The sequence below is a fragment of the Orycteropus afer genome, unplaced genomic scaffold (assembly GCF_000298275.1).
Source record: "Orycteropus afer afer isolate SDZICR_OR568_19922 unplaced genomic scaffold, OryAfe1.0 scaffold00043, whole genome shotgun sequence".
Classification (NCBI taxonomy): domain Eukaryota; kingdom Metazoa; phylum Chordata; class Mammalia; order Tubulidentata; family Orycteropodidae; genus Orycteropus; species Orycteropus afer.
In genome coordinates this window covers 11,524,880-11,542,972 of record NW_006921630.1, presented here as the reverse complement: position 1 = coordinate 11,542,972, position 18,093 = coordinate 11,524,880, and the positions used below count along the sequence as shown (strand labels likewise).

Here is an 18,093-nt window from a genome sequence, read left to right as displayed (position 1 = left end):
ATCTATTTATCTATCTATATCTCCAATTAACAGTGCCAGAAGGCTGGCGGTTCAAACCCATCAGCCACTCCTCGGAAGGAAGGTTGGGCAATCCTACTTTCGTAGTGATACTGCCTCAGAAACCCAAGGAGGGGTCGCTATGAGTCGGGGCCGACTCGACAGCAAACAACAACAACAACAATAGTAGCATAGTGCTTAAGACACTTGACTGCTAACCAGAAGGCTGGAGGTTCAAACCCACCAGCCACTCCTTGGAAGAAAGGTTGGGCAATCTACTTCTGTAGTGATACCACATAAGAAACCCAAGGAGAGGTTGCTATGAGTTGGGTCCAACTCAATGGCACTTAACAACAACAACATATTTTAGTAATTAAATCATACAGGAATTTGAAGGATTTACTAAATCTTCTACAATAAACATATAATTTTTTTAAGATGTGAAAAAATCAATACACATCATTTTTTAAGCATTCTTTTTCCTCGACATAGTATTTGATTATCTTCCAATTTCCTTTTTCCATCTCGTACCCATGCACTGACATTATTGTCACCATTACATTCTTTATTCAGAAATAAAAGAGTATTCAATCAAATCTAAGGAGCCCTGGTACAGTGGTTAAGTGCTCGTCTGCAAAGCGAAAGGTTGGTGGTTCAAACCCAGTAGCCACTTGGTGAGAAAAAGATGTGGCAGTCTGCTTCCATAAAGAATTATAGCCTTGAAAATCCTATGGGGCAGTTCTTCTTTGTAGTATAGGGTCATTGTGAATCGACTTAATGGTTGTAGGTTTGTGCTTTGGGCAATCAAATCTCTCTGTCTTATCACACTACCAAACTATGTCACCAAGAAAATCACACTGGCAACCATTGTTTTTACCATGTTCAGAACCATGTCTTCATTTGGCTCACCCTTCCTCCCTTTCCTTTTTTCTTCTTCCTTCCTCTCTTTTTTCCTTTCTCTCTCTCTCTCTTTCTCATGCATGCATTTACGCAGCAAATATTTTCCACAGCCACACACTATACCATGGGTTAGGAATGCAAATATGAACAAAACTAAATCCTGCTTCCTGGATTGCTATCACGCCAGGGTATTATTCAAAAAGAAGAGAGAAGAGGCAGGGCCAACATGGAGATGTGGTTAGAAATAAATCAACGAGAGGAGCATAAAGCAATGGACGGTAAATTGCAGGAGGCCAAAGAACATAAAGCAATAGCCTCTCTTTTAAGCAGAGAAGACTGATGATCTGCCAGACACACCAAAAAGCCTGAGAGACAGAAAACAAGCTTGGGAGATCTGTGATGGGTCTCCTGGCTCAGCAGTGGATCTTAGCACTGGCGTCCAGAGACACGTACGGTGTTCCGCAGGGAAGCTTCACTCTCCGCCAGGCTCAGGCGCAGCTGAGTGATGAGCCTGCGGGTCTCCTGGACGCGGTTCTGATGCTGACTGCCCAGGGCCCGGACTCTCTCTGCCGCCATCTTGAGGTCATCCAGGCGATTCCGGTAGCTGTTTTCTTGGTTCCTCACTTTGGCCAACTGGAGATTTAGGGACCTAATCGCACCTAAGAACACAGAAGGGAAGGGAGGATGAATACTTTCTGGGTCAGCAGAACAGAGGGTTGAAAAGGGACTTTGCCTCACTTATGGCAAAATGGTGAAAACCTGGGATGTTAATGCATTCAAATGCTCTTTTATCTCCATCATTCTGATCCCAGGAAAAAGTCACAGACATCCTTCCACCCCTGCAAGGGCTGAGCAGAAACATCCGCTGAACTCATTCCCATAGAAGACAATGACATAGCTTAGTGGTTCTTTCTAGGACCATGCATTCTCTCCTGTCTGAAGGAAATTTGTCATTGATCACCTTCTGAAATCTGAGCGTCTCTCAGGATGTCCTGGAGAGCCTCCTCGGCCTGCTGCATCCTGCCTTCCAGCTCTGCATTGGGTATAGCTCCGCCACCCTGAGCCTTTGAAACCAAGGCCTCCAGGCTCTGGAGCTGATGTGTAAACTGGTCCATCTGAAACCATACAGGAAAGAGGATCAGAACAGATGGTAGAGACCACATTTCAATACCAGGTACCCAGAGTAATAGGGGAAAGCTCAGAAATGCTTGGCATGTCACAGTAAGAGTTTAGACTCTGGAACCTAGACTTGAGTTTGAATCCTGGCTCTAGGCTCTACTACTCAGTAGCTGTGTGACCATGTGTCACTTTCTTCATTCATCAAATAGGAATAATAATGATACTATCTCACAGAGTTGTTACATGGACTAAATGAATTAATATTTGCAAAGTGTTTAGAAGAGTACCTGGCACAGAGAAAATAGTATATAAGATTTGTTAAATAGGTAAGTTAAAAAGCAGATTGAGTTTGTTTTACATTTGGGTCCTGTGTGGGCCTTTTCCATCCTCACCTCTTACACTAGCAAAATAATAACCAACAGCAGCCACAATATCTTTTTTTTTTTTCTGGAATTTAAAGACCATCCCTAAGGTTTGAATGGCCTTGACACCTTCTGGACTCCTCATATCTTTTATATTTCCATGTTTTCCTTTATGTTCACAAGGATGTCTCTTAGAAAATAATCCAGCTGCAAAGTGGCATATGATTGTGGGAACAGCCTTGAACTCAGAGTCAGGGGACATGGATGAGATTCAGGTTCCTCCTGGCCATGTAACTGTGCAAAGTTGCAAATTTTCTGAGCCTTTGCTCATCTAAAACGGAGGTCGGATGAGCCTTTGCTCATCTAAAACTGAGTTGTCCCAACTGAACAAAGCTTTCAGGAATGCCAAATGAGATAGTATTACGGATTGAGTTGTATCTCCCAAGTATATGTGTTGGAATCCTAAACCCTGTACCTGTGGATACAATCCTATTCGGAAATAGGGTTTTCTTTGTTATGTTAATGAGACCATACCAGTGTAGGGTGTGTCCTAAACCTAATCACTCTGAGCTATAAAAAGGAGCAGAATAGACACAGAAATGTGCATACAAACTGGGGAAGACAGAAGCCAAAGAGGACCCTTTACAAGCCAAGGGACCAAGGATGCCTAGACTACCTACAAGTTAAGAATGAACACAGCTGAGACCTTGATTTGGAGTTTTAGACTCCAGAACTGTGAAAAAAATAAGTTTTTTTAAAGCCACCCACTTGTATTATGTGTGTTACAGCAGTGCTAGGTAACTAGGACAGATGGTATCCACAAAAGGACTTCTGAAAGTGGTGTACACATGAAGTATTATTCTATTATACAGCAGTTTGGGTTTTTTTTTAAATATACTAATGATTACAGGAAGAAAAATTAACTATCGTCACCACGTTACCCCCAGGAGACTAGCACAGTCCTCAATCTATGACACAACCACTCAGTAGACACTTAAGGATTTTTAAATTCTGCACAGGGCTAGAGAAATGGTATGAAGTGGCTCAGTCAGGCATAGGCACCTGAATCTTGACTTGGTTATAGCAAGCTGGACAGCTGGTTAATGCTGCGTGGTCACAATGGAGGCCTCCAAATCCTGGCTTACAGACACAGCTCCCATCACTTCGACACTCCACAGGCTCTGAGCCCATCGGGTTGCAGTTGCAAGCTAGAGACCAGAGACAGACAATCAGAGAACATTCACAGCAAGGTAATTCCAGAATTTAAAGGCATGACAGAGATCAAAGGAAGGTAAAGTCACCGACAGCATAGAATCCTTGTTTGCCCTTGTTGATTGATCACATGTTGGATTCACCTCTTGCCTATGCCTCCAAGAACATCCCTAATACAGATAGGTCTTAGGAATCAATCATCTGGCAAGTTTGTTTGGTGTGTGTGGATGAAGAGATAGTACAACAGTTTGTTCTTTCTGACACTTCTTTTTTCCTCTTGTTAAATTGTAAGCCTCTTATATATTCTACAGGTCTTCTGGCTTTGCTCACAAGGGAAACAGTGTTTCTTCTGAGTATATTATGTGCCAGAATTGTGGATGTAAAGGTCTTCTCCACTTTGCAGATGAGAATGTGAGTTCAGAGAGGTTGCATAACTTGCCCTAAGTTATACAGCAAGTAAATGGCTGAGCTGGAATGAGAACTTGGGTCTGTCTGACCTTAACACCTATGCTCTTGTCCTTCTGCTGTGCTACTCTGATGTAGGAAATGTAGCAAGGAAGAAATATCTTCATTAATTCAATCAAACCAATTGGGCACCTACTGTAGGTCAAGTTCTATTCTAGATGCTAATGGTATAACAATGGATGAGACGTTGATCTAATGGAGTTACAGTGATTCTTCTGTGTTGCTCTATCTTTGTTGTATTGTTGTTGTTATATGCCGTCGAGTCGGCCCCGACTCATAGCAACCCCTCCTTGGGTTTCTGAGGCAGTATCACTACAGAAATAGGATTGCCCAACCTTCCTTCTGAGGAGTGGCTGGTGGGTTTGTACCGCCAGTCTTCTGGTTAGCAGTCAAGTACCTTGGGCACTATGCTACCAGAGCTCCTAATCTATCTTTAGTGCTCACAAAATACTTACTACATAGCAATATTATCACTTAGACAGTTATTACGGTCTAACTGTACTGTGATTATTTGCATACATACTTGTGTGTCTTCCTTATTACAGTATGAGCTCCTCAGGAGCTAGAATGACATAACCACAGCATCTAGCTCTGCACTGGGTACATAGTAGGCACTTGATAGATGATAGCTGAGTGAAGAAATTTATGGTGTAAAGCCAGTAAAATTCCTGTTGGTAATACCTTATAGCTAGAATTATAGAAAGAGTTTACAATGTTCTTTCTCGTGTTATTTTATTTTCGGGAATACCTTGAGCTAAATATTCATGCATCAGAGAAAATGAAGTTTCAGAGAGATTAGTTGGCATATTCCATGTAATGTAATAAGTATGTTATAAAACTGGACTTGAACTCAGGATTACTGCTGTCAGCTGTGGCTCTTCCTATGACGGGGTGCTTTCTAGCACAGATGACCTACGAGTTGGAGTAGGACTGGTCTAGTCCAGGAACCCCCAGGATCCTGGCCCCTTGGTAGAACCTCAGCTTGCATAGAGATCCTCAGGCATTTCCAGAGGTAGGTTTCTGGTGTGAGTGGTAGGCTCTGGGCTCCCTGCAGAACTCTGTACCTCCTGGGGGAACCAGAAGTCCCCTAAGCTAAGTTCTCAGAGCTACTCCAGACTTTATAATATACAAGCTAGCCAGGTCTGAGTGCCAGGGCCCGAATGGGAACTTTGCAGCTAAGGGGTGAGTATCTGAGGCAAGCTAGCTCCTCTAGAACAGAGTTTGCCTCTGGAATATAACCTGTGACAAGATTTGCAAGAAGAGTTGAGCAAGAGCATGGACCAGCACTTCATGCTTTGATCTGTAGCTGCTCTTAGGAATGCTTCCTGAGAGCTGCCTCCTTGAAGCCATCTCATTAGGAGAACTTTCGACTGTTATCTTTCTATACATCAATTACTATACATCAATCAATTTCTATACATCAATCACTGACTTCCTGATAGGGTCTCTTCAACTACTTCATCGCCCAGCTTTGTTTTGTGCAGGCTTCTTCTCAGAGTCATTTATGACTCTCCCCCAGCAGGTTTGGCAGCCACTTCCTTGACTCCGCCTTGGGATAGGTTATAGGATTGACCCATTTTATCTCCTCTTCCACTTAGAAATGTAAACCTGACCTTTTTACTCCGCCTTCCAGAGCCCAACCTGAGGGGAAGTGGTCTGAGGCCTTTGACTGGCAAAAGGTCCAGGCTGTTCATAGACCAGTTGGTCAGAGAAACCAAAGTATCAAAATGGTATCAACTGTTTGCCCTTGAAGATTAGCAGCTTATATGTACACACACAGTCCTACCTCGACACTTGTCTGCTGGGTTAGGGGCTAAGGGATCCCCGAAGTACCCAGGTTTGCACTGGTCACAGTGGAAGCCGGCTGTGTTGTGGACACACTTCAAACACCTTCCTGTCAGCTGGTCACAGTTCCCAGGTGCACTGGGGTCCACATTGTCATTGCATTGGCAGGGCTGACAGGGCCTCACTGGGCCACGTTCCCCAAAGGGGTCCCCAAAGTAGCCATCAGCACAGAGTTCACAGCGGGCACCTGTGAAGAAACCAATGGCCAAGCCCAAGTTAACATCCACTGGCAATGAGACTAGACCCAGAGGCCCAAAGTAACAAGTTATCCTCTAAAACATCTAGGGAGACATGCTTCCCTCTGCTCCCACAGTAACACTCCCAGGAGCAGGTGCTCACAGTAGGCCACTGATTTTAGCATTTTGCTTCCAGTTAACTAGCTGGTTGGGAAGAGCCAATCAGTGATGGGATTTAGAATAATACCCCCAAGGGTTCTGCTGATGAATTAATTATTTCATCAGGAGACAGATGCTGAAATTTAGGAGCTCACTAAGTTTTCCTTCTTTACCTTGGCTTATTTTTCAACATCTAGTTAAACTGTGTATTTCGTCTGATTTTTTTGTTTTCTTCATCTATTAATTACAGACCTCCTGAAACAGCTTTATATGTTTCTCTTCTGCCTTTGCTCAAGTCACATTACCTCTTAGGTATCACAATATTCTTATCTTTCTTATCTTTAGAATGAAGGCATTTAGATGAATCTTAAGTAATTATGATTTCCTGGAGTCCCTGGGTGGTACCAATGGTTAATGTGCTTGGCTGCTAACCGAGAGGTTGGAGATTCAATTACACCCAGAGGCACCTTGGAAGAAAGGCCTGGTGATCTATTTGCCAAACATGAGTCATTAAAAACCCTATGGAGCATAGTTCTACTCTGACACACATGGGGTCACTATGAGTTGAAAGAGTTGAAATTGACTCCATGGCAATTTTTTCATTTTCCCCACCAGCTTGGAGTAGAAGCTAATGACACAAATTCACAGCGTTAGGACAGGAAGAAGCAGGCCCACTGCAGGCTCTCCAGCTTACCAGTAACCCCGAGGGGACAGTTATTGCAAACCACCTCCTCTGTCTCAGGCATCACGGAGCAGCTGAACCCATTGCGACAAGGGCACAGCTTACAGCTGCGAGGGTCATGTGGATCATTATAGAAACCAATGGGGCAGTCAGCACACTCGATGTCAGGATTTTCATCCCCTGAATAACAATCCCCTGGTAAGCAAAGGAAGAATAGAGGGGCAGAGAAATGAGCAGGGTAAAAGAATACATTTCCTTCAATATGTGTGTGGGGCCAGAGATTAGCAACTCAGAGCTTTCCTTTCTGAAGCTTTTTGCAAAGTATCTGAACAGTGGTATTCACCTCTGCCCTAGGACCAACTCTAAACCTGAGTCATGACCCTGATCCCCAGCCTCCCTCTCCCATTAGAAATACATACACACTTCCTTTGCTATATACACTTCATACCTGCTCCATGGATGACACCACTTGTCGGCACCTTCAGTTAGGCCCTGACACTGCCTTTGATCTCACCATACAATTCTTGCAACCTGACACCAATCCCCACCCCACCCCCACCTGCACTGAACCATGACAGCCATTTCCTGAAACCTAGCACCTTTCTCACAACCTTGAGCCATTTCCATAATGCAAACAGGTGAGTGTACTATAAAGCACCATGTCCATCTTCCCCACTCCAGCTCTATTTCCCTTAATCCTTTCCCGTTTCTGACATGAATTCAGGTACAGGCTCTCTTCCTCAGCTCTCTTTCCTAGGAGACCCCAGTCACCTGGCTGTACCCCCAGCCATCTGGTCCAGGTGTCATTTTACTCACCTGTGTCTGGATCGCAGGCTCCTCCTCCTTGGCAGTTACATGGAATACAGGTGCCAAAAGGCCCCAGCCTGGCGGAATCTCTTTTGTAGCCAGAAGCACAATCCTGGCAGAACTGACCCTTGTACCCAACAGGACACATGCATTGTTCAACCCACGGTGCTGGAGCTCCAGAGACAGGGCGGGCTGAAACCAGGGTCACGTTGTCAATGTAGCCAGTGCCTAAAATAGAGGATAGATTAGAAGTAGTGTATGGGGAGGTCTAAAGTCAGGGTTGTCTTTGAATTTTATTTTTCTTAACTTTCTACCTAAGACAAGTGGTGTTCAGTTGTCATGCCACACAGAGAGGTAGAGGAGCCCAGCATCATGACTGAGCACATAAACTCTGGAGTCAGGACAGTTAGTTTAGCTCCACCATCACCAGCTGTGTGAATTGGGCAAGCCATATAATCTCGCCATGGCTCTGTTTCCTTGACTGTAGAAGAGAGGTAACAGTAGTATCTACAATTGATACCACCATGATTTTTGTGGTATTTATGTGGTACTTTTGCTATTTATGATTTTGTGAAAATCAGTGAGGCAACGAATATATTACCATGTGTCTGGCACATAGTAAATGTTCAATTAAAACAACAGCAACAAAACCAGTTGCCTCTGAGTAGATTCCAACTCATGGCAACCCCATGTGTGTCAGAGAACTGTGCTCCACAGGGTTTTTCAATGGCTGAGTTTTCGGAAGTAGATCACCAGGCCTTTCTTTTGAGATGACTGTGGGTAAACTTGAATCTCCAACCTTTGGGTTAGCAGCTGAGGGTGTTGTTTGCACCACCCAGGGACTCAAAGTTTAAGCAAACTGTCAGCAAGCACATTTTCTACCTCCTGCCTTAGTCTCTCCAACCAAACCAAACCAAACCCATTGCCACTGAGTCAATTCATACTCATAGCAATCCTATAGAACAGAGTGGAACTGCCCCATATGGTTTCCAAGGCTGTAAATCTTTATGGAAGCAGACCACCTCATCGTTCTCCCTCAGAGTGGCTGGTGGGTTTGAACTACCAACCTTTCACTTAGCAGCCAAATGCTTTAACCACTGCACCACCAGAACTCCTCAGTCTATCAGACATACTTCCTTTTCACATGAGGCTAAAAACTTAAGGAACAATTCCAATTGGGATTAGGAGGACCCAGCATGCCAAACTCAACAACAACAAAAAAGAAATGAACAAAATACATGATAATGTTTGAACATGGTAACATCATGTATAATCCCAAAAGGAAATAAACCTACTCAGGAATAAATAGAGTTGTGTTCTAAATGCCATTTCCTAACTAAGGAAACCTGCCCATTTGGTGTAGATTATTTTCAGCTTTATAGAAATTCCTCTGAACTTTTAGCAGGGTTGCATCCTTCATTATTCATCGGTGCTGACCTCTTTTCAGCAAATCATTCCTTTTTAACATCTGCTAGAATGTAAAAATGTAATCTAGATCAAACTCTCTAAATCAAAACCATCAAGTTGTGCATCTGCTTGTTTGGAGACTGTCACCACCTTAGTCGAGAGCTGAAACAGATTAAATTAAAACCTAGGAGGAGAGAACGTCATTTCTCTTAGTTACGTACTATATTCTCCATATGTAGCTCGGATCCGGAGTGCTGTGAGGTTCCGAAGTAACCTTCGATACTCAAAATAACTCAGCTGGGGGCTCCAATTACTGCCTGGATGTTCATTTAATCTGCATAATTTAAAGACAAAAGCTTTAAAAAATCCAACTTTTACCACATCCCTGCCAGATACAAATCACATCTGAGAATGTGAGAATAGCTAAACTCCTCTGCAGTCCTGTCTAGAGGATCAGGAGACACCCTCTCATCGGCACAAACTTGGAGCTTCCACAAAACAGGAGGGAGGATGAGGAAAGCCTCGTGCAAGGGGTCAGGTCATCTGGAGCAGTGCTGGTTCCAGCTCACCACAGAGCACTTCTATTTTTGGCCACACAAAATTTAATATTTTGAGTTCAAGTGGTTGTGATCCTCAAGAGCTACAATTTATTTTTGTTTTTGGTGTTTAAATGATCTGTCTGTTATCTGGATACATTTCATTTACTCTTTCAAAAGCCACTTTCCTAGGCAAATGTATAAAGACTGAAAATTATTATTAGTGGTTACCAGGGGTGGGGCGGGAGGTAGGGTGAATCACTGCTTAGGGGGCACCGAGTTTTTGTTAATAGAGGTGAAATAATTAGGAAGAGGATAGTGGTGATGGTTGTACAACATGATGCATGTAATCAATGCCATTGGATTATATATGTAGAAACTGTTGAATTGGCAAATATTTGTTACATATATATATTTTTACCACAATAAAAAAAAGTAAGTCTCCATTGTATATGCTGTCCACATACAACCCACCCTTTGCTGACCTATTGCCATCGAGTCAATTCTAACTCATAGTGACCTGATAGGACAGAGTAGAGCTGCCCTACAAGGTTCCTTATGGAAGCAGACTGCCACATCTTTCTCCCAGAGCACCTGGTGAGTTTGAACCACTGACCTTTAGGTTAGCATCTGAGCATTTAACTCCTGTGCCACCAGGGCTCCTTTGTCCACATATTTGTCATCTTCTCTAATTGTCACCATAGTGCCTCACTTCATCATCTCACCAGTCCCTGCTCCATTTTTTAAAATTGTGTTTTGTTTTTAACTGGAGTATCTCCTCCAAAAACAACCCTATCCCTTACAGTAAACAAAAGTTTACTATATACCTTGTTTGTACCAAACACTGTTAGGTGGGAGGATACAAAGACAACTAGGGTGAGGTGATTAGAGTCCAGCAGGGGGGTCAGATGGGTAAACAACTTATGATACAGTGCAATGAGCACTATACCTAATGCATGTACAGAACACATTGAAACATGTAAGAGGTGACTGACTTTACCTGGGCTTCTGAGAAGTTTAATACAATGGAGGAACATGGAAAGTGAAACTCAAAGAGTAGGTTTACCAAGCTGAGAAGGTGCAACTGTGTACTCCCGGTAGTGCTGTGTGTGGATATCATCAGAACAAGTAGCATTAGGTTAGGTTAGCATAAGTGTATACTTTGTGTGTCTTCTCCTTTCTATTCTCACTACCTCTGTCTTGGGTTAGGACTCCAACCTTAAACTTGAACCATTGTTAATGTGTTCTAATGGTCCATTAAAGGACCCTACCCAACCCTGCCTCAACATGGTATTCCCATCCAGCATTCACGCCTAATCTTGTCCTTTTTCTACTTAAAATCTCTCATCTTGCTTTCCATCATCATGCAGGCCTGCACAAGACACAAGCACCCTGACATGACATCCAAAGCCCACTCTAATGGGTCCCTTTCCAGTCTTGTCAACCTCATCTCCCAACCTCCCCATCTTCCCTACATATGCTGTACTCCAGTCATAAAAATTGCTTGTCTCTTCCCTTCTGTATTATGCTTTTCCTCATCTCCACACATCTTCACATACTCTTTCCCATGTGTAGTCTATCCTTTTCTGATTTTTCTCCCTGGGAAAGTCCTGTCCATCTCAATTCTCAGCCAATATGATGCTTTAATGATTCCTTAGGGTTAGGTACTCTTTCCTCTCCTCCCAAGACCCCTAGAATATGCACTGCCACTGAAGCGATTACTATACTGTATTATGTTTTCTTTTTGACACGTTATATTTCCTAGTAGACTATATCTCTTCATTTTGAAACCCCAGCCTCTAATGCAGTATCAAGCACTTAGTACACACTCCTGTCTTCCCCAATGCCTCTGTCCAAAAAAACAGCCAGTTGTTGTTGAGTCTAGTCCAACTCATTGTAACCCCATGTGTGTTAGAGAAGAACTGTGCTCCAGAGGGTTTTCAGTGGCTGATTTTTCAGAAGTAGGTCACTAGGACTTTCTTCAGAGGTGCTTCTGGACTCGAACCACCAACCCTTTGGTTAGCAGCTGAGCACGTTAACTGTTTGCACCACCTAAGGATTCCAATCCCCTCTATACATACCATCAAAAATCCCCATTCAATAGGATGATGTCCAGTCTCCCTAGACACACATAAGGCTGCCCATGTCCTCACCAACCCCCCTCTCTGACATCACCTGTCATTGTATTCCTCTCCCCTACTCCTGCTCCATTCATGCTCAACTACTTGGAACTTCCTAAATGTACAGAACTCCATCAAGCATGATACTTTGCCTTGTGAACCTTTCCCCTTCTTTTCTTTCCTCAGAGAACTGTCACTCTCATTTGTCATGTCTCCTAGGAAGCTTTCCTTGACCATCCCCATGTGGGTTAGTTGTACCTCCTATGCATGTTCTGTTTTGTCTACTTCTGTCACTTGACATGCTGCACTGCATATCTGTTTGTCCTTCTCTCCCATTAGCCTGAAAGCTGCTTGAGGACAGGAATCACGTCCTGTTTTGGGACATAACACTACATCTGGCATGTACAAGGTGATCAAAAAATGCTTGTTGAATGAATAAATGGATGATGATTGAATGAATGCACAAAGGACCCAGATCTTGATCACAGTTTGCTCTATTTAACCCACCTGTGGTCTCTCTTTACCTGAACGTGTAAGTCTTGGTGATCCCACAAGGCAGAGTCTTGCCAAGTGGCATCAAGGGAGCTGTGATTCGTAGACCTGCACCTTCCAAGATCACGTCGTGGGCAGATGGGTGTCTGCCTCCCCTGTCCACACGGTAGTCAAAGGACAGGCTTTGCCCATAGCTCACTTGTTGATTCCCAAGGAATTTGGCTGTGAAATAGAATTTTAAAAGATGAAATCAGTTGTGAAACTGGAGATGCAAATAGTGAGGAAATTTGTGTTAATGTTGGCTATTGTTGCTTAGTGGAAATTTGTCTGTTGGAGTCCTATGACACCCACCCACCACCTTGCCTCAGACTATCCTGCCAGAAGAGTCAGTACATGGAAACAGCTATACATTAGTGACTATAAAGGAGGGTTAGTTACTAAAATGCTAAAATGACCTCATTATAAGGTAACTCTACCTATTAGATGATTCATAGCATGGCTTTTATGACAGAGTGATACATAAATATCCCAGGCATATCAGCAGAAGTGCCGTTTGTTGTGTAGGGCTTTATAACTTACAAAGCACTTTCACAAACGTCATCACATTTGATGGCAATAATTCTCAGAGGAAGACATTATTATTCCCATTTTGCAGATGAGAGCACCAATGGTCAGAGAGGTTAAGAGAACAACTTGTTCACAAATCACATAGTAGTCAAGGAAATTAAAAGTATTAGAATTCTAACCAAAGCTTTTCTAGATGCATAACACTGACTTAAAAAAAAAAAAAAAAAAAAACAACTTATTAACTTTAATTTTTCTCTGCTTCCAAGTAGATCCACAAATTTAACCATAGTCCTTAATTTCCACTGAGCATCCTTAGTGGGAAACCTCAAAACTTTCATTTGATGAAAGTAGGAGGCCAGGCCACAGTCTGAACAAAACACTCAGTTCTGCTCTACTGTGCTCTGCCTTGGTGGCTTTGTCATATTGAGTTAAAGCCCCAACTATTTTCTAGAGATAGTGTTCCCTTGAACACTAAGTGATTTGATTCTCACATTTTCTACTTCCATTATTCTATCCTAGTTTCCTTGTCTCATAAGTTGGCTTCTATAGGAAAGGTTATGCCTTACATACCTGGAGCTACAAAATAGATAGGTTCTGATCGTCGTGCTGAGCTAAACACGTCCCGATGGCGGTGGGACCATTGAAGCTTTGCAGGAGACCCATTTCTTTGGACAGCCTTCCAGCCATCAACATCTGGAACACAAATTAAAGTACTCTACATTCAGGACAAGCCCTTAAACAAGACAAGACATGCTGCCTAAAAATCTCAGCAGTGAATAGGAAGTGAGGTTTTCTTACCATTTCCACACTCATGTACAATCCCCCAAATCCCCCAAACACTTCTCCACTAGGGTCTCATCTGCATCCCCACCCTCCTGCTTTGCTGTCTCTCTTTGAATCTGACTCTTATGATAAAACATTTCAACTGCCTATAATTTGTATTTTTTGTATTTATACATTTATGGTATTTATATACATATTTCTATATGTATTTATACATACATATATATACACATATATATGTATTATATATTTTTATTGTATTTATATATGACTTTGAGGAACCGAGAGGGTCCAGTATGTTCAAAAAAGATACTCAAGAGTTAAAATCATCTAAATTCTCAATATTTTTATCGTGCTTTGTAGCTTGCCAACTAATATCCCATAAATTAACTCATTTAATAGATGTGAAAGTGGTTATTATTAGTGAGCATGAATTTCGGGAAGACTTTCATAGAGTCCCTAATAAAAATGACTAATTCTTTTGTAGCTTTGAAATAGCTGGTGAAGGGAAAAGCAAGGAGATGAAAATCTGTTATCTTTTCAGGTGCTCATACTTTGGTATGAGTAAACTGTTAGCTATAACTTTTTCAGGACACTCCAAAAACCAAACTCACTGCCATCAAGTTGGATCTGACTCACAGCAACCCCTCCTTGGGTTTCTGAGGTGGTATCACTGTGGAAGTAGATTGCTTCATCTTCCTTCCGAGGAGTGGCTGGTGGGTTTGAACCACTAGCCTTCTGGTTAGCAGTCAAATGCCTTAGGCACTATGCCACCAGAGTTCCTTTTCAAGATACTATTTTCAAGATACTAGGTATGATTTTTTGCCCTGACTAAATAAAGTACATTAAAACTATAAGAAAGTTGATGAAGCTGACTAGAGGACCCCATCATGTGGATGGGAAGGAGATTGTCTGTAAGCACAAAGCCCTGTGAGATCACAAAAACCTAGGAAACAGAGCCCTTTACCTTGATGGAAGGTGGAAGTGATAGTATGGACGCTGTAGTCTGTAGAACTGTGGCAGCTGGCTGAATGGCCATAGCAGAAACACTGGGTGCAGCCCTCAGGATTTCCAGCATCCAGATGATAGTAACCTGGTCGACACCTGCAGCAGCATTTCAGAAATCAGAGTACTGTCATACATTACTTCTCATTCCATGTAGAGAATCTGTCAACTGATTCCGACTCTTTCTACTTTCTCTCTCCCCCAAAACCAAGTAATTGCCATTGAGTCAACTCTCCATGTATGTCAGAATAGAACTTCTCCATAGGGTTTTCAGTAGCTGATTTGTCAGACATAGATTACCAGGCCTTTCTTTTGAGGCACTTGTGGATGGACTCGAACCTCTAACCTTTTGGTTAGTAGCTGGTTTGCTCCACCTGGGGACTCCATTCTCCCACCAGATCCTATTAATTTCTGCCAGAACCAAACCAAATCCCCTGCCATCGAGTTAATTCTGACTTATAGTGACACCTACTGGGTTTCCAAGGCAGTAAATCTTTATGGAAGTAGATTGCCCCATCTTCCATGGAGCAATTGGTGGGTTTGAATCACCAATCTTCTGGTTGGCAGTCAAATACCTTAGGCACTGTACCACCAATTAAAAAAAAAAAAAATCCTGTTGTCAAGTCAACTCCAACTAATAGCAACCCTTCTTTGGGTTTCCAAGGTGGTATCTCTACAGAAGTAGATTGCCCAGTCTTCCTTCCGAGGAGTGGCTGATGGTTTTAACTGTTAGCCTTCTGGTTAGCAGTCAAATGCCTTAGGCACTACACCACTTGTTGTTGTTGTTATGTGCCGTCGAGTCGGACCTGATTCATAGCGACCCCTCCTTGGGTTTCCGAGGCAGTATCACTATGGAAGTAGATTGCCCCATCTTCCTTCTGAGGAGTGGCTGGTGGGTTTGAACTGCCAGCCTTCTGGTTAGCAGTAAAGTGACTTAGGCACTATGCTACCAGAGCTCCCACTAGAGCTCTTTAATTTCTAGTGGAGGAAAATACCCCATCCTACTCATAATCATAACCTCCCAAATGAGGGCACATGAGGGATATTTATTCTCTCTCCCTCTGGTAGAGAAAAGTCACATTTATCTTTGTGGTCTGAAGATAGGGACTGACCCATCCTTGGACCTGGTAAGAAATTACATGGAGGTCAGATGGGAAGGAAGGAAAGGGCTGGATCCGTCCTGCAGCAAGTCTTAAGTGGGGCCAGGAGAGGTGAGGCAAACGCCCTAGCCTCAATGACCACTCATGTGTACTGACCTTTCAAAATGACCACGTCTTTTTTTTTTAAGCACCACTAGGCAACAATGAGGAGCTCTGGTAGCGTAGTGCCTAAGGCACTTGACTGCTAACCAGAAGGCTGGTCGTTCAAACCCACCAGCCACTCCTCAGAAGGAAGATGGGGCAATCTACTTCCATAGTGATACTGCCTTGGAAACCCAGGGGAGGGGTCGCTATGAGTCGGGTCGACTCGACGGCACATAGCAACAACAACAGACAATAATGGGCTCAAGCATAGCAAGCATTGTGGCAATGGTACAGGATCAGGCAGTGTTTCATTCTGTTGTACACAGGGTTGCTGTGAGTTGGAGCCAACTTGAGAGCACCTAACAACAACAGGTCTTGATCACCATCCCTGACCTTCATACCTGGGTTCTGACCCACAGGGGAAAAGGGCAGGTGAAGATATGACAAAGCAGAAAGATAACTAGAAGCTCTCTGAAAAAGAAAATGGAAGGCACTCCACCTCTGCTCCCAGCAAGCCCAGTGGTGACTTCTCTGAGGATACATTTACTAAAGACAGTCCCCAGGTTATGATTACGATACATTCCCAAGTGTGTCTTTAAGTCACATTTGTAGGTAAGTTGGAACAGGTGCATATGGTTCTTATTTAGCTCTACATCAGTGCAAGGAAAAGGAGCCCTGGTGGTGCAGTGATAAAGGGCTTAGCTGCTAACCAGAAGGTCAGTGGTTCAAACCCACCAGCTGCTCCACAGGAGAAAGATGAGGTGGTCTGCTTCTGTAACGATTTACAGTCTTGGAAACCCAACAGGGGTTGCTATGAATGGAATTTGATTCAATGGCAATGAGTTTGTTTTGTTTTGGTTTCAGTTCAAGAAAAGGCTCCAAGCCTTTTCAGTGATTTAAAAGCTGCATGTGCTGAAAGTGAAGGTGATTGTGATGAAGAATTTGTTGCAAGTAGTGCTTGGTTCAATCAGTTCAAAGTGAGAACAAATTTGCATAACATTAGTGAGAACAAATTTGCATAACATTAAAGGGTAAGAATGAGTTAAGTTTCTGTATGGGGACATTTGTAACCTGGGGACTTAATGTGTACACACACACACACACACACACATATGACTTCTGGGAGCTGGAACCACAGAGAGTGGGTGGGGGAGCTGAGGAGTACTGGTTCTTTCTCTGTTCAAGTTAACTACATCCTTCTGTATCATTTGAATTATCATTTATTTTGCATTTATGTTGTGCGAGATACCTTACGTATACTTTTTCATTTAATCTTCACTACCAAAATTCCCTGCCATCAAGTTGATTCTGACTCATAGTGACCCTGTAATTCTCACTACAACTCTGTTATTGTTACTAGCTTCCATCCAGTTAATTCTGACTCATGGCAGCCCTATGTATGCAGATGAGATAGAAACTGTTGTTTTTAATTTTGTAAGATGAGGAGGATTGAGGCCAGAGAGGTTAAGAAACTTGCACAGGGTCACAAAGCTGCTACGTGGCTGAGAAAATATTCAAAGTCAGATACATCTGCCTATAAACCAAGTGGTCTTAACCATTGGGCCATTATGTCAGGGGTGTATTCATTGTGCAAAAGCACAGAAAAACGTGTGCTGCAAACAGTAGACACTTCAGGGAACAGTTCTAAATAAGCAAGCATTGTTTTCTCTCTGTACAGCAAAGGTTGAAAACATCCCTATGGTTTTAGCGGAGAGAAAATTTGTAGACAAGAAAGAGAGAGAGGAGAGAGGGGGAGGGAGGGAAAGAGGTAGAAAAGAGGAAGGGAAGGGAGAGAACGGGGAAGAGGGAAAAGGGCAGGAATCAGGCAAAACTAAACAATAGTAATTTGGTCTATACTGTCTGGTAATAAATTACAAAGAAAAGTAAGAAAGTGTCGTAAAAGCCAGGGTACTGGTTACTTCTAAGGAAGAGGGAGGGGTTATGATTGAAATGGTGCATGTGAAGGATAGGCAGGCCATGATTTTGCAGAGGTCCATTTATTTTCACATAGAACCCTGGTGCACAGTAGCTCTGCAGTAGGGACCCACCAGCCTCTCTCCTGAAAAGATTTATAGCCGTGGAAACTCTGTTGGGGCAGTTCTACTCTGTCCTGTAGGGTTGTTATGAGTCAAAATCAACTTGGGGGCAGTGAGTTTGGTTGCTTTTTAAAATTTCACTAAGTGGTGCAATGGTTAAGAATTTAGCTGCTGCCAAC

The 18,093-nt window shown here is 43.0% G+C and overlaps 1 protein-coding gene across 1 annotated transcript in view; it reads right to left on the bottom strand.

The window, feature by feature from the left end:
* The window catches only part of LAMC2 (laminin subunit gamma 2), a 67,284-nt gene that overhangs the window by 11,883 nt on the left and 37,308 nt on the right, over positions 1 to 18,093 (bottom strand). Inside the window, exons 5-14 of the mRNA XM_007937664.1 lie at positions 14,597 to 14,733; positions 13,417 to 13,539; positions 12,312 to 12,501; positions 9,353 to 9,465; positions 7,734 to 7,952; positions 6,930 to 7,112; positions 5,842 to 6,087; positions 3,441 to 3,586; positions 1,859 to 2,012; positions 1,351 to 1,556 (exon numbers count right to left, since the gene is read on the bottom strand). Coding sequence (XP_007935855.1) covers positions 1,351 to 1,556; positions 1,859 to 2,012; positions 3,441 to 3,586; positions 5,842 to 6,087; positions 6,930 to 7,112; positions 7,734 to 7,952; positions 9,353 to 9,465; positions 12,312 to 12,501; positions 13,417 to 13,539; positions 14,597 to 14,733 — 1,717 coding nt within the window. The remainder of the gene's footprint in view (positions 1 to 1,350; positions 1,557 to 1,858; positions 2,013 to 3,440; positions 3,587 to 5,841; positions 6,088 to 6,929; positions 7,113 to 7,733; positions 7,953 to 9,352; positions 9,466 to 12,311; positions 12,502 to 13,416; positions 13,540 to 14,596; positions 14,734 to 18,093) is intronic.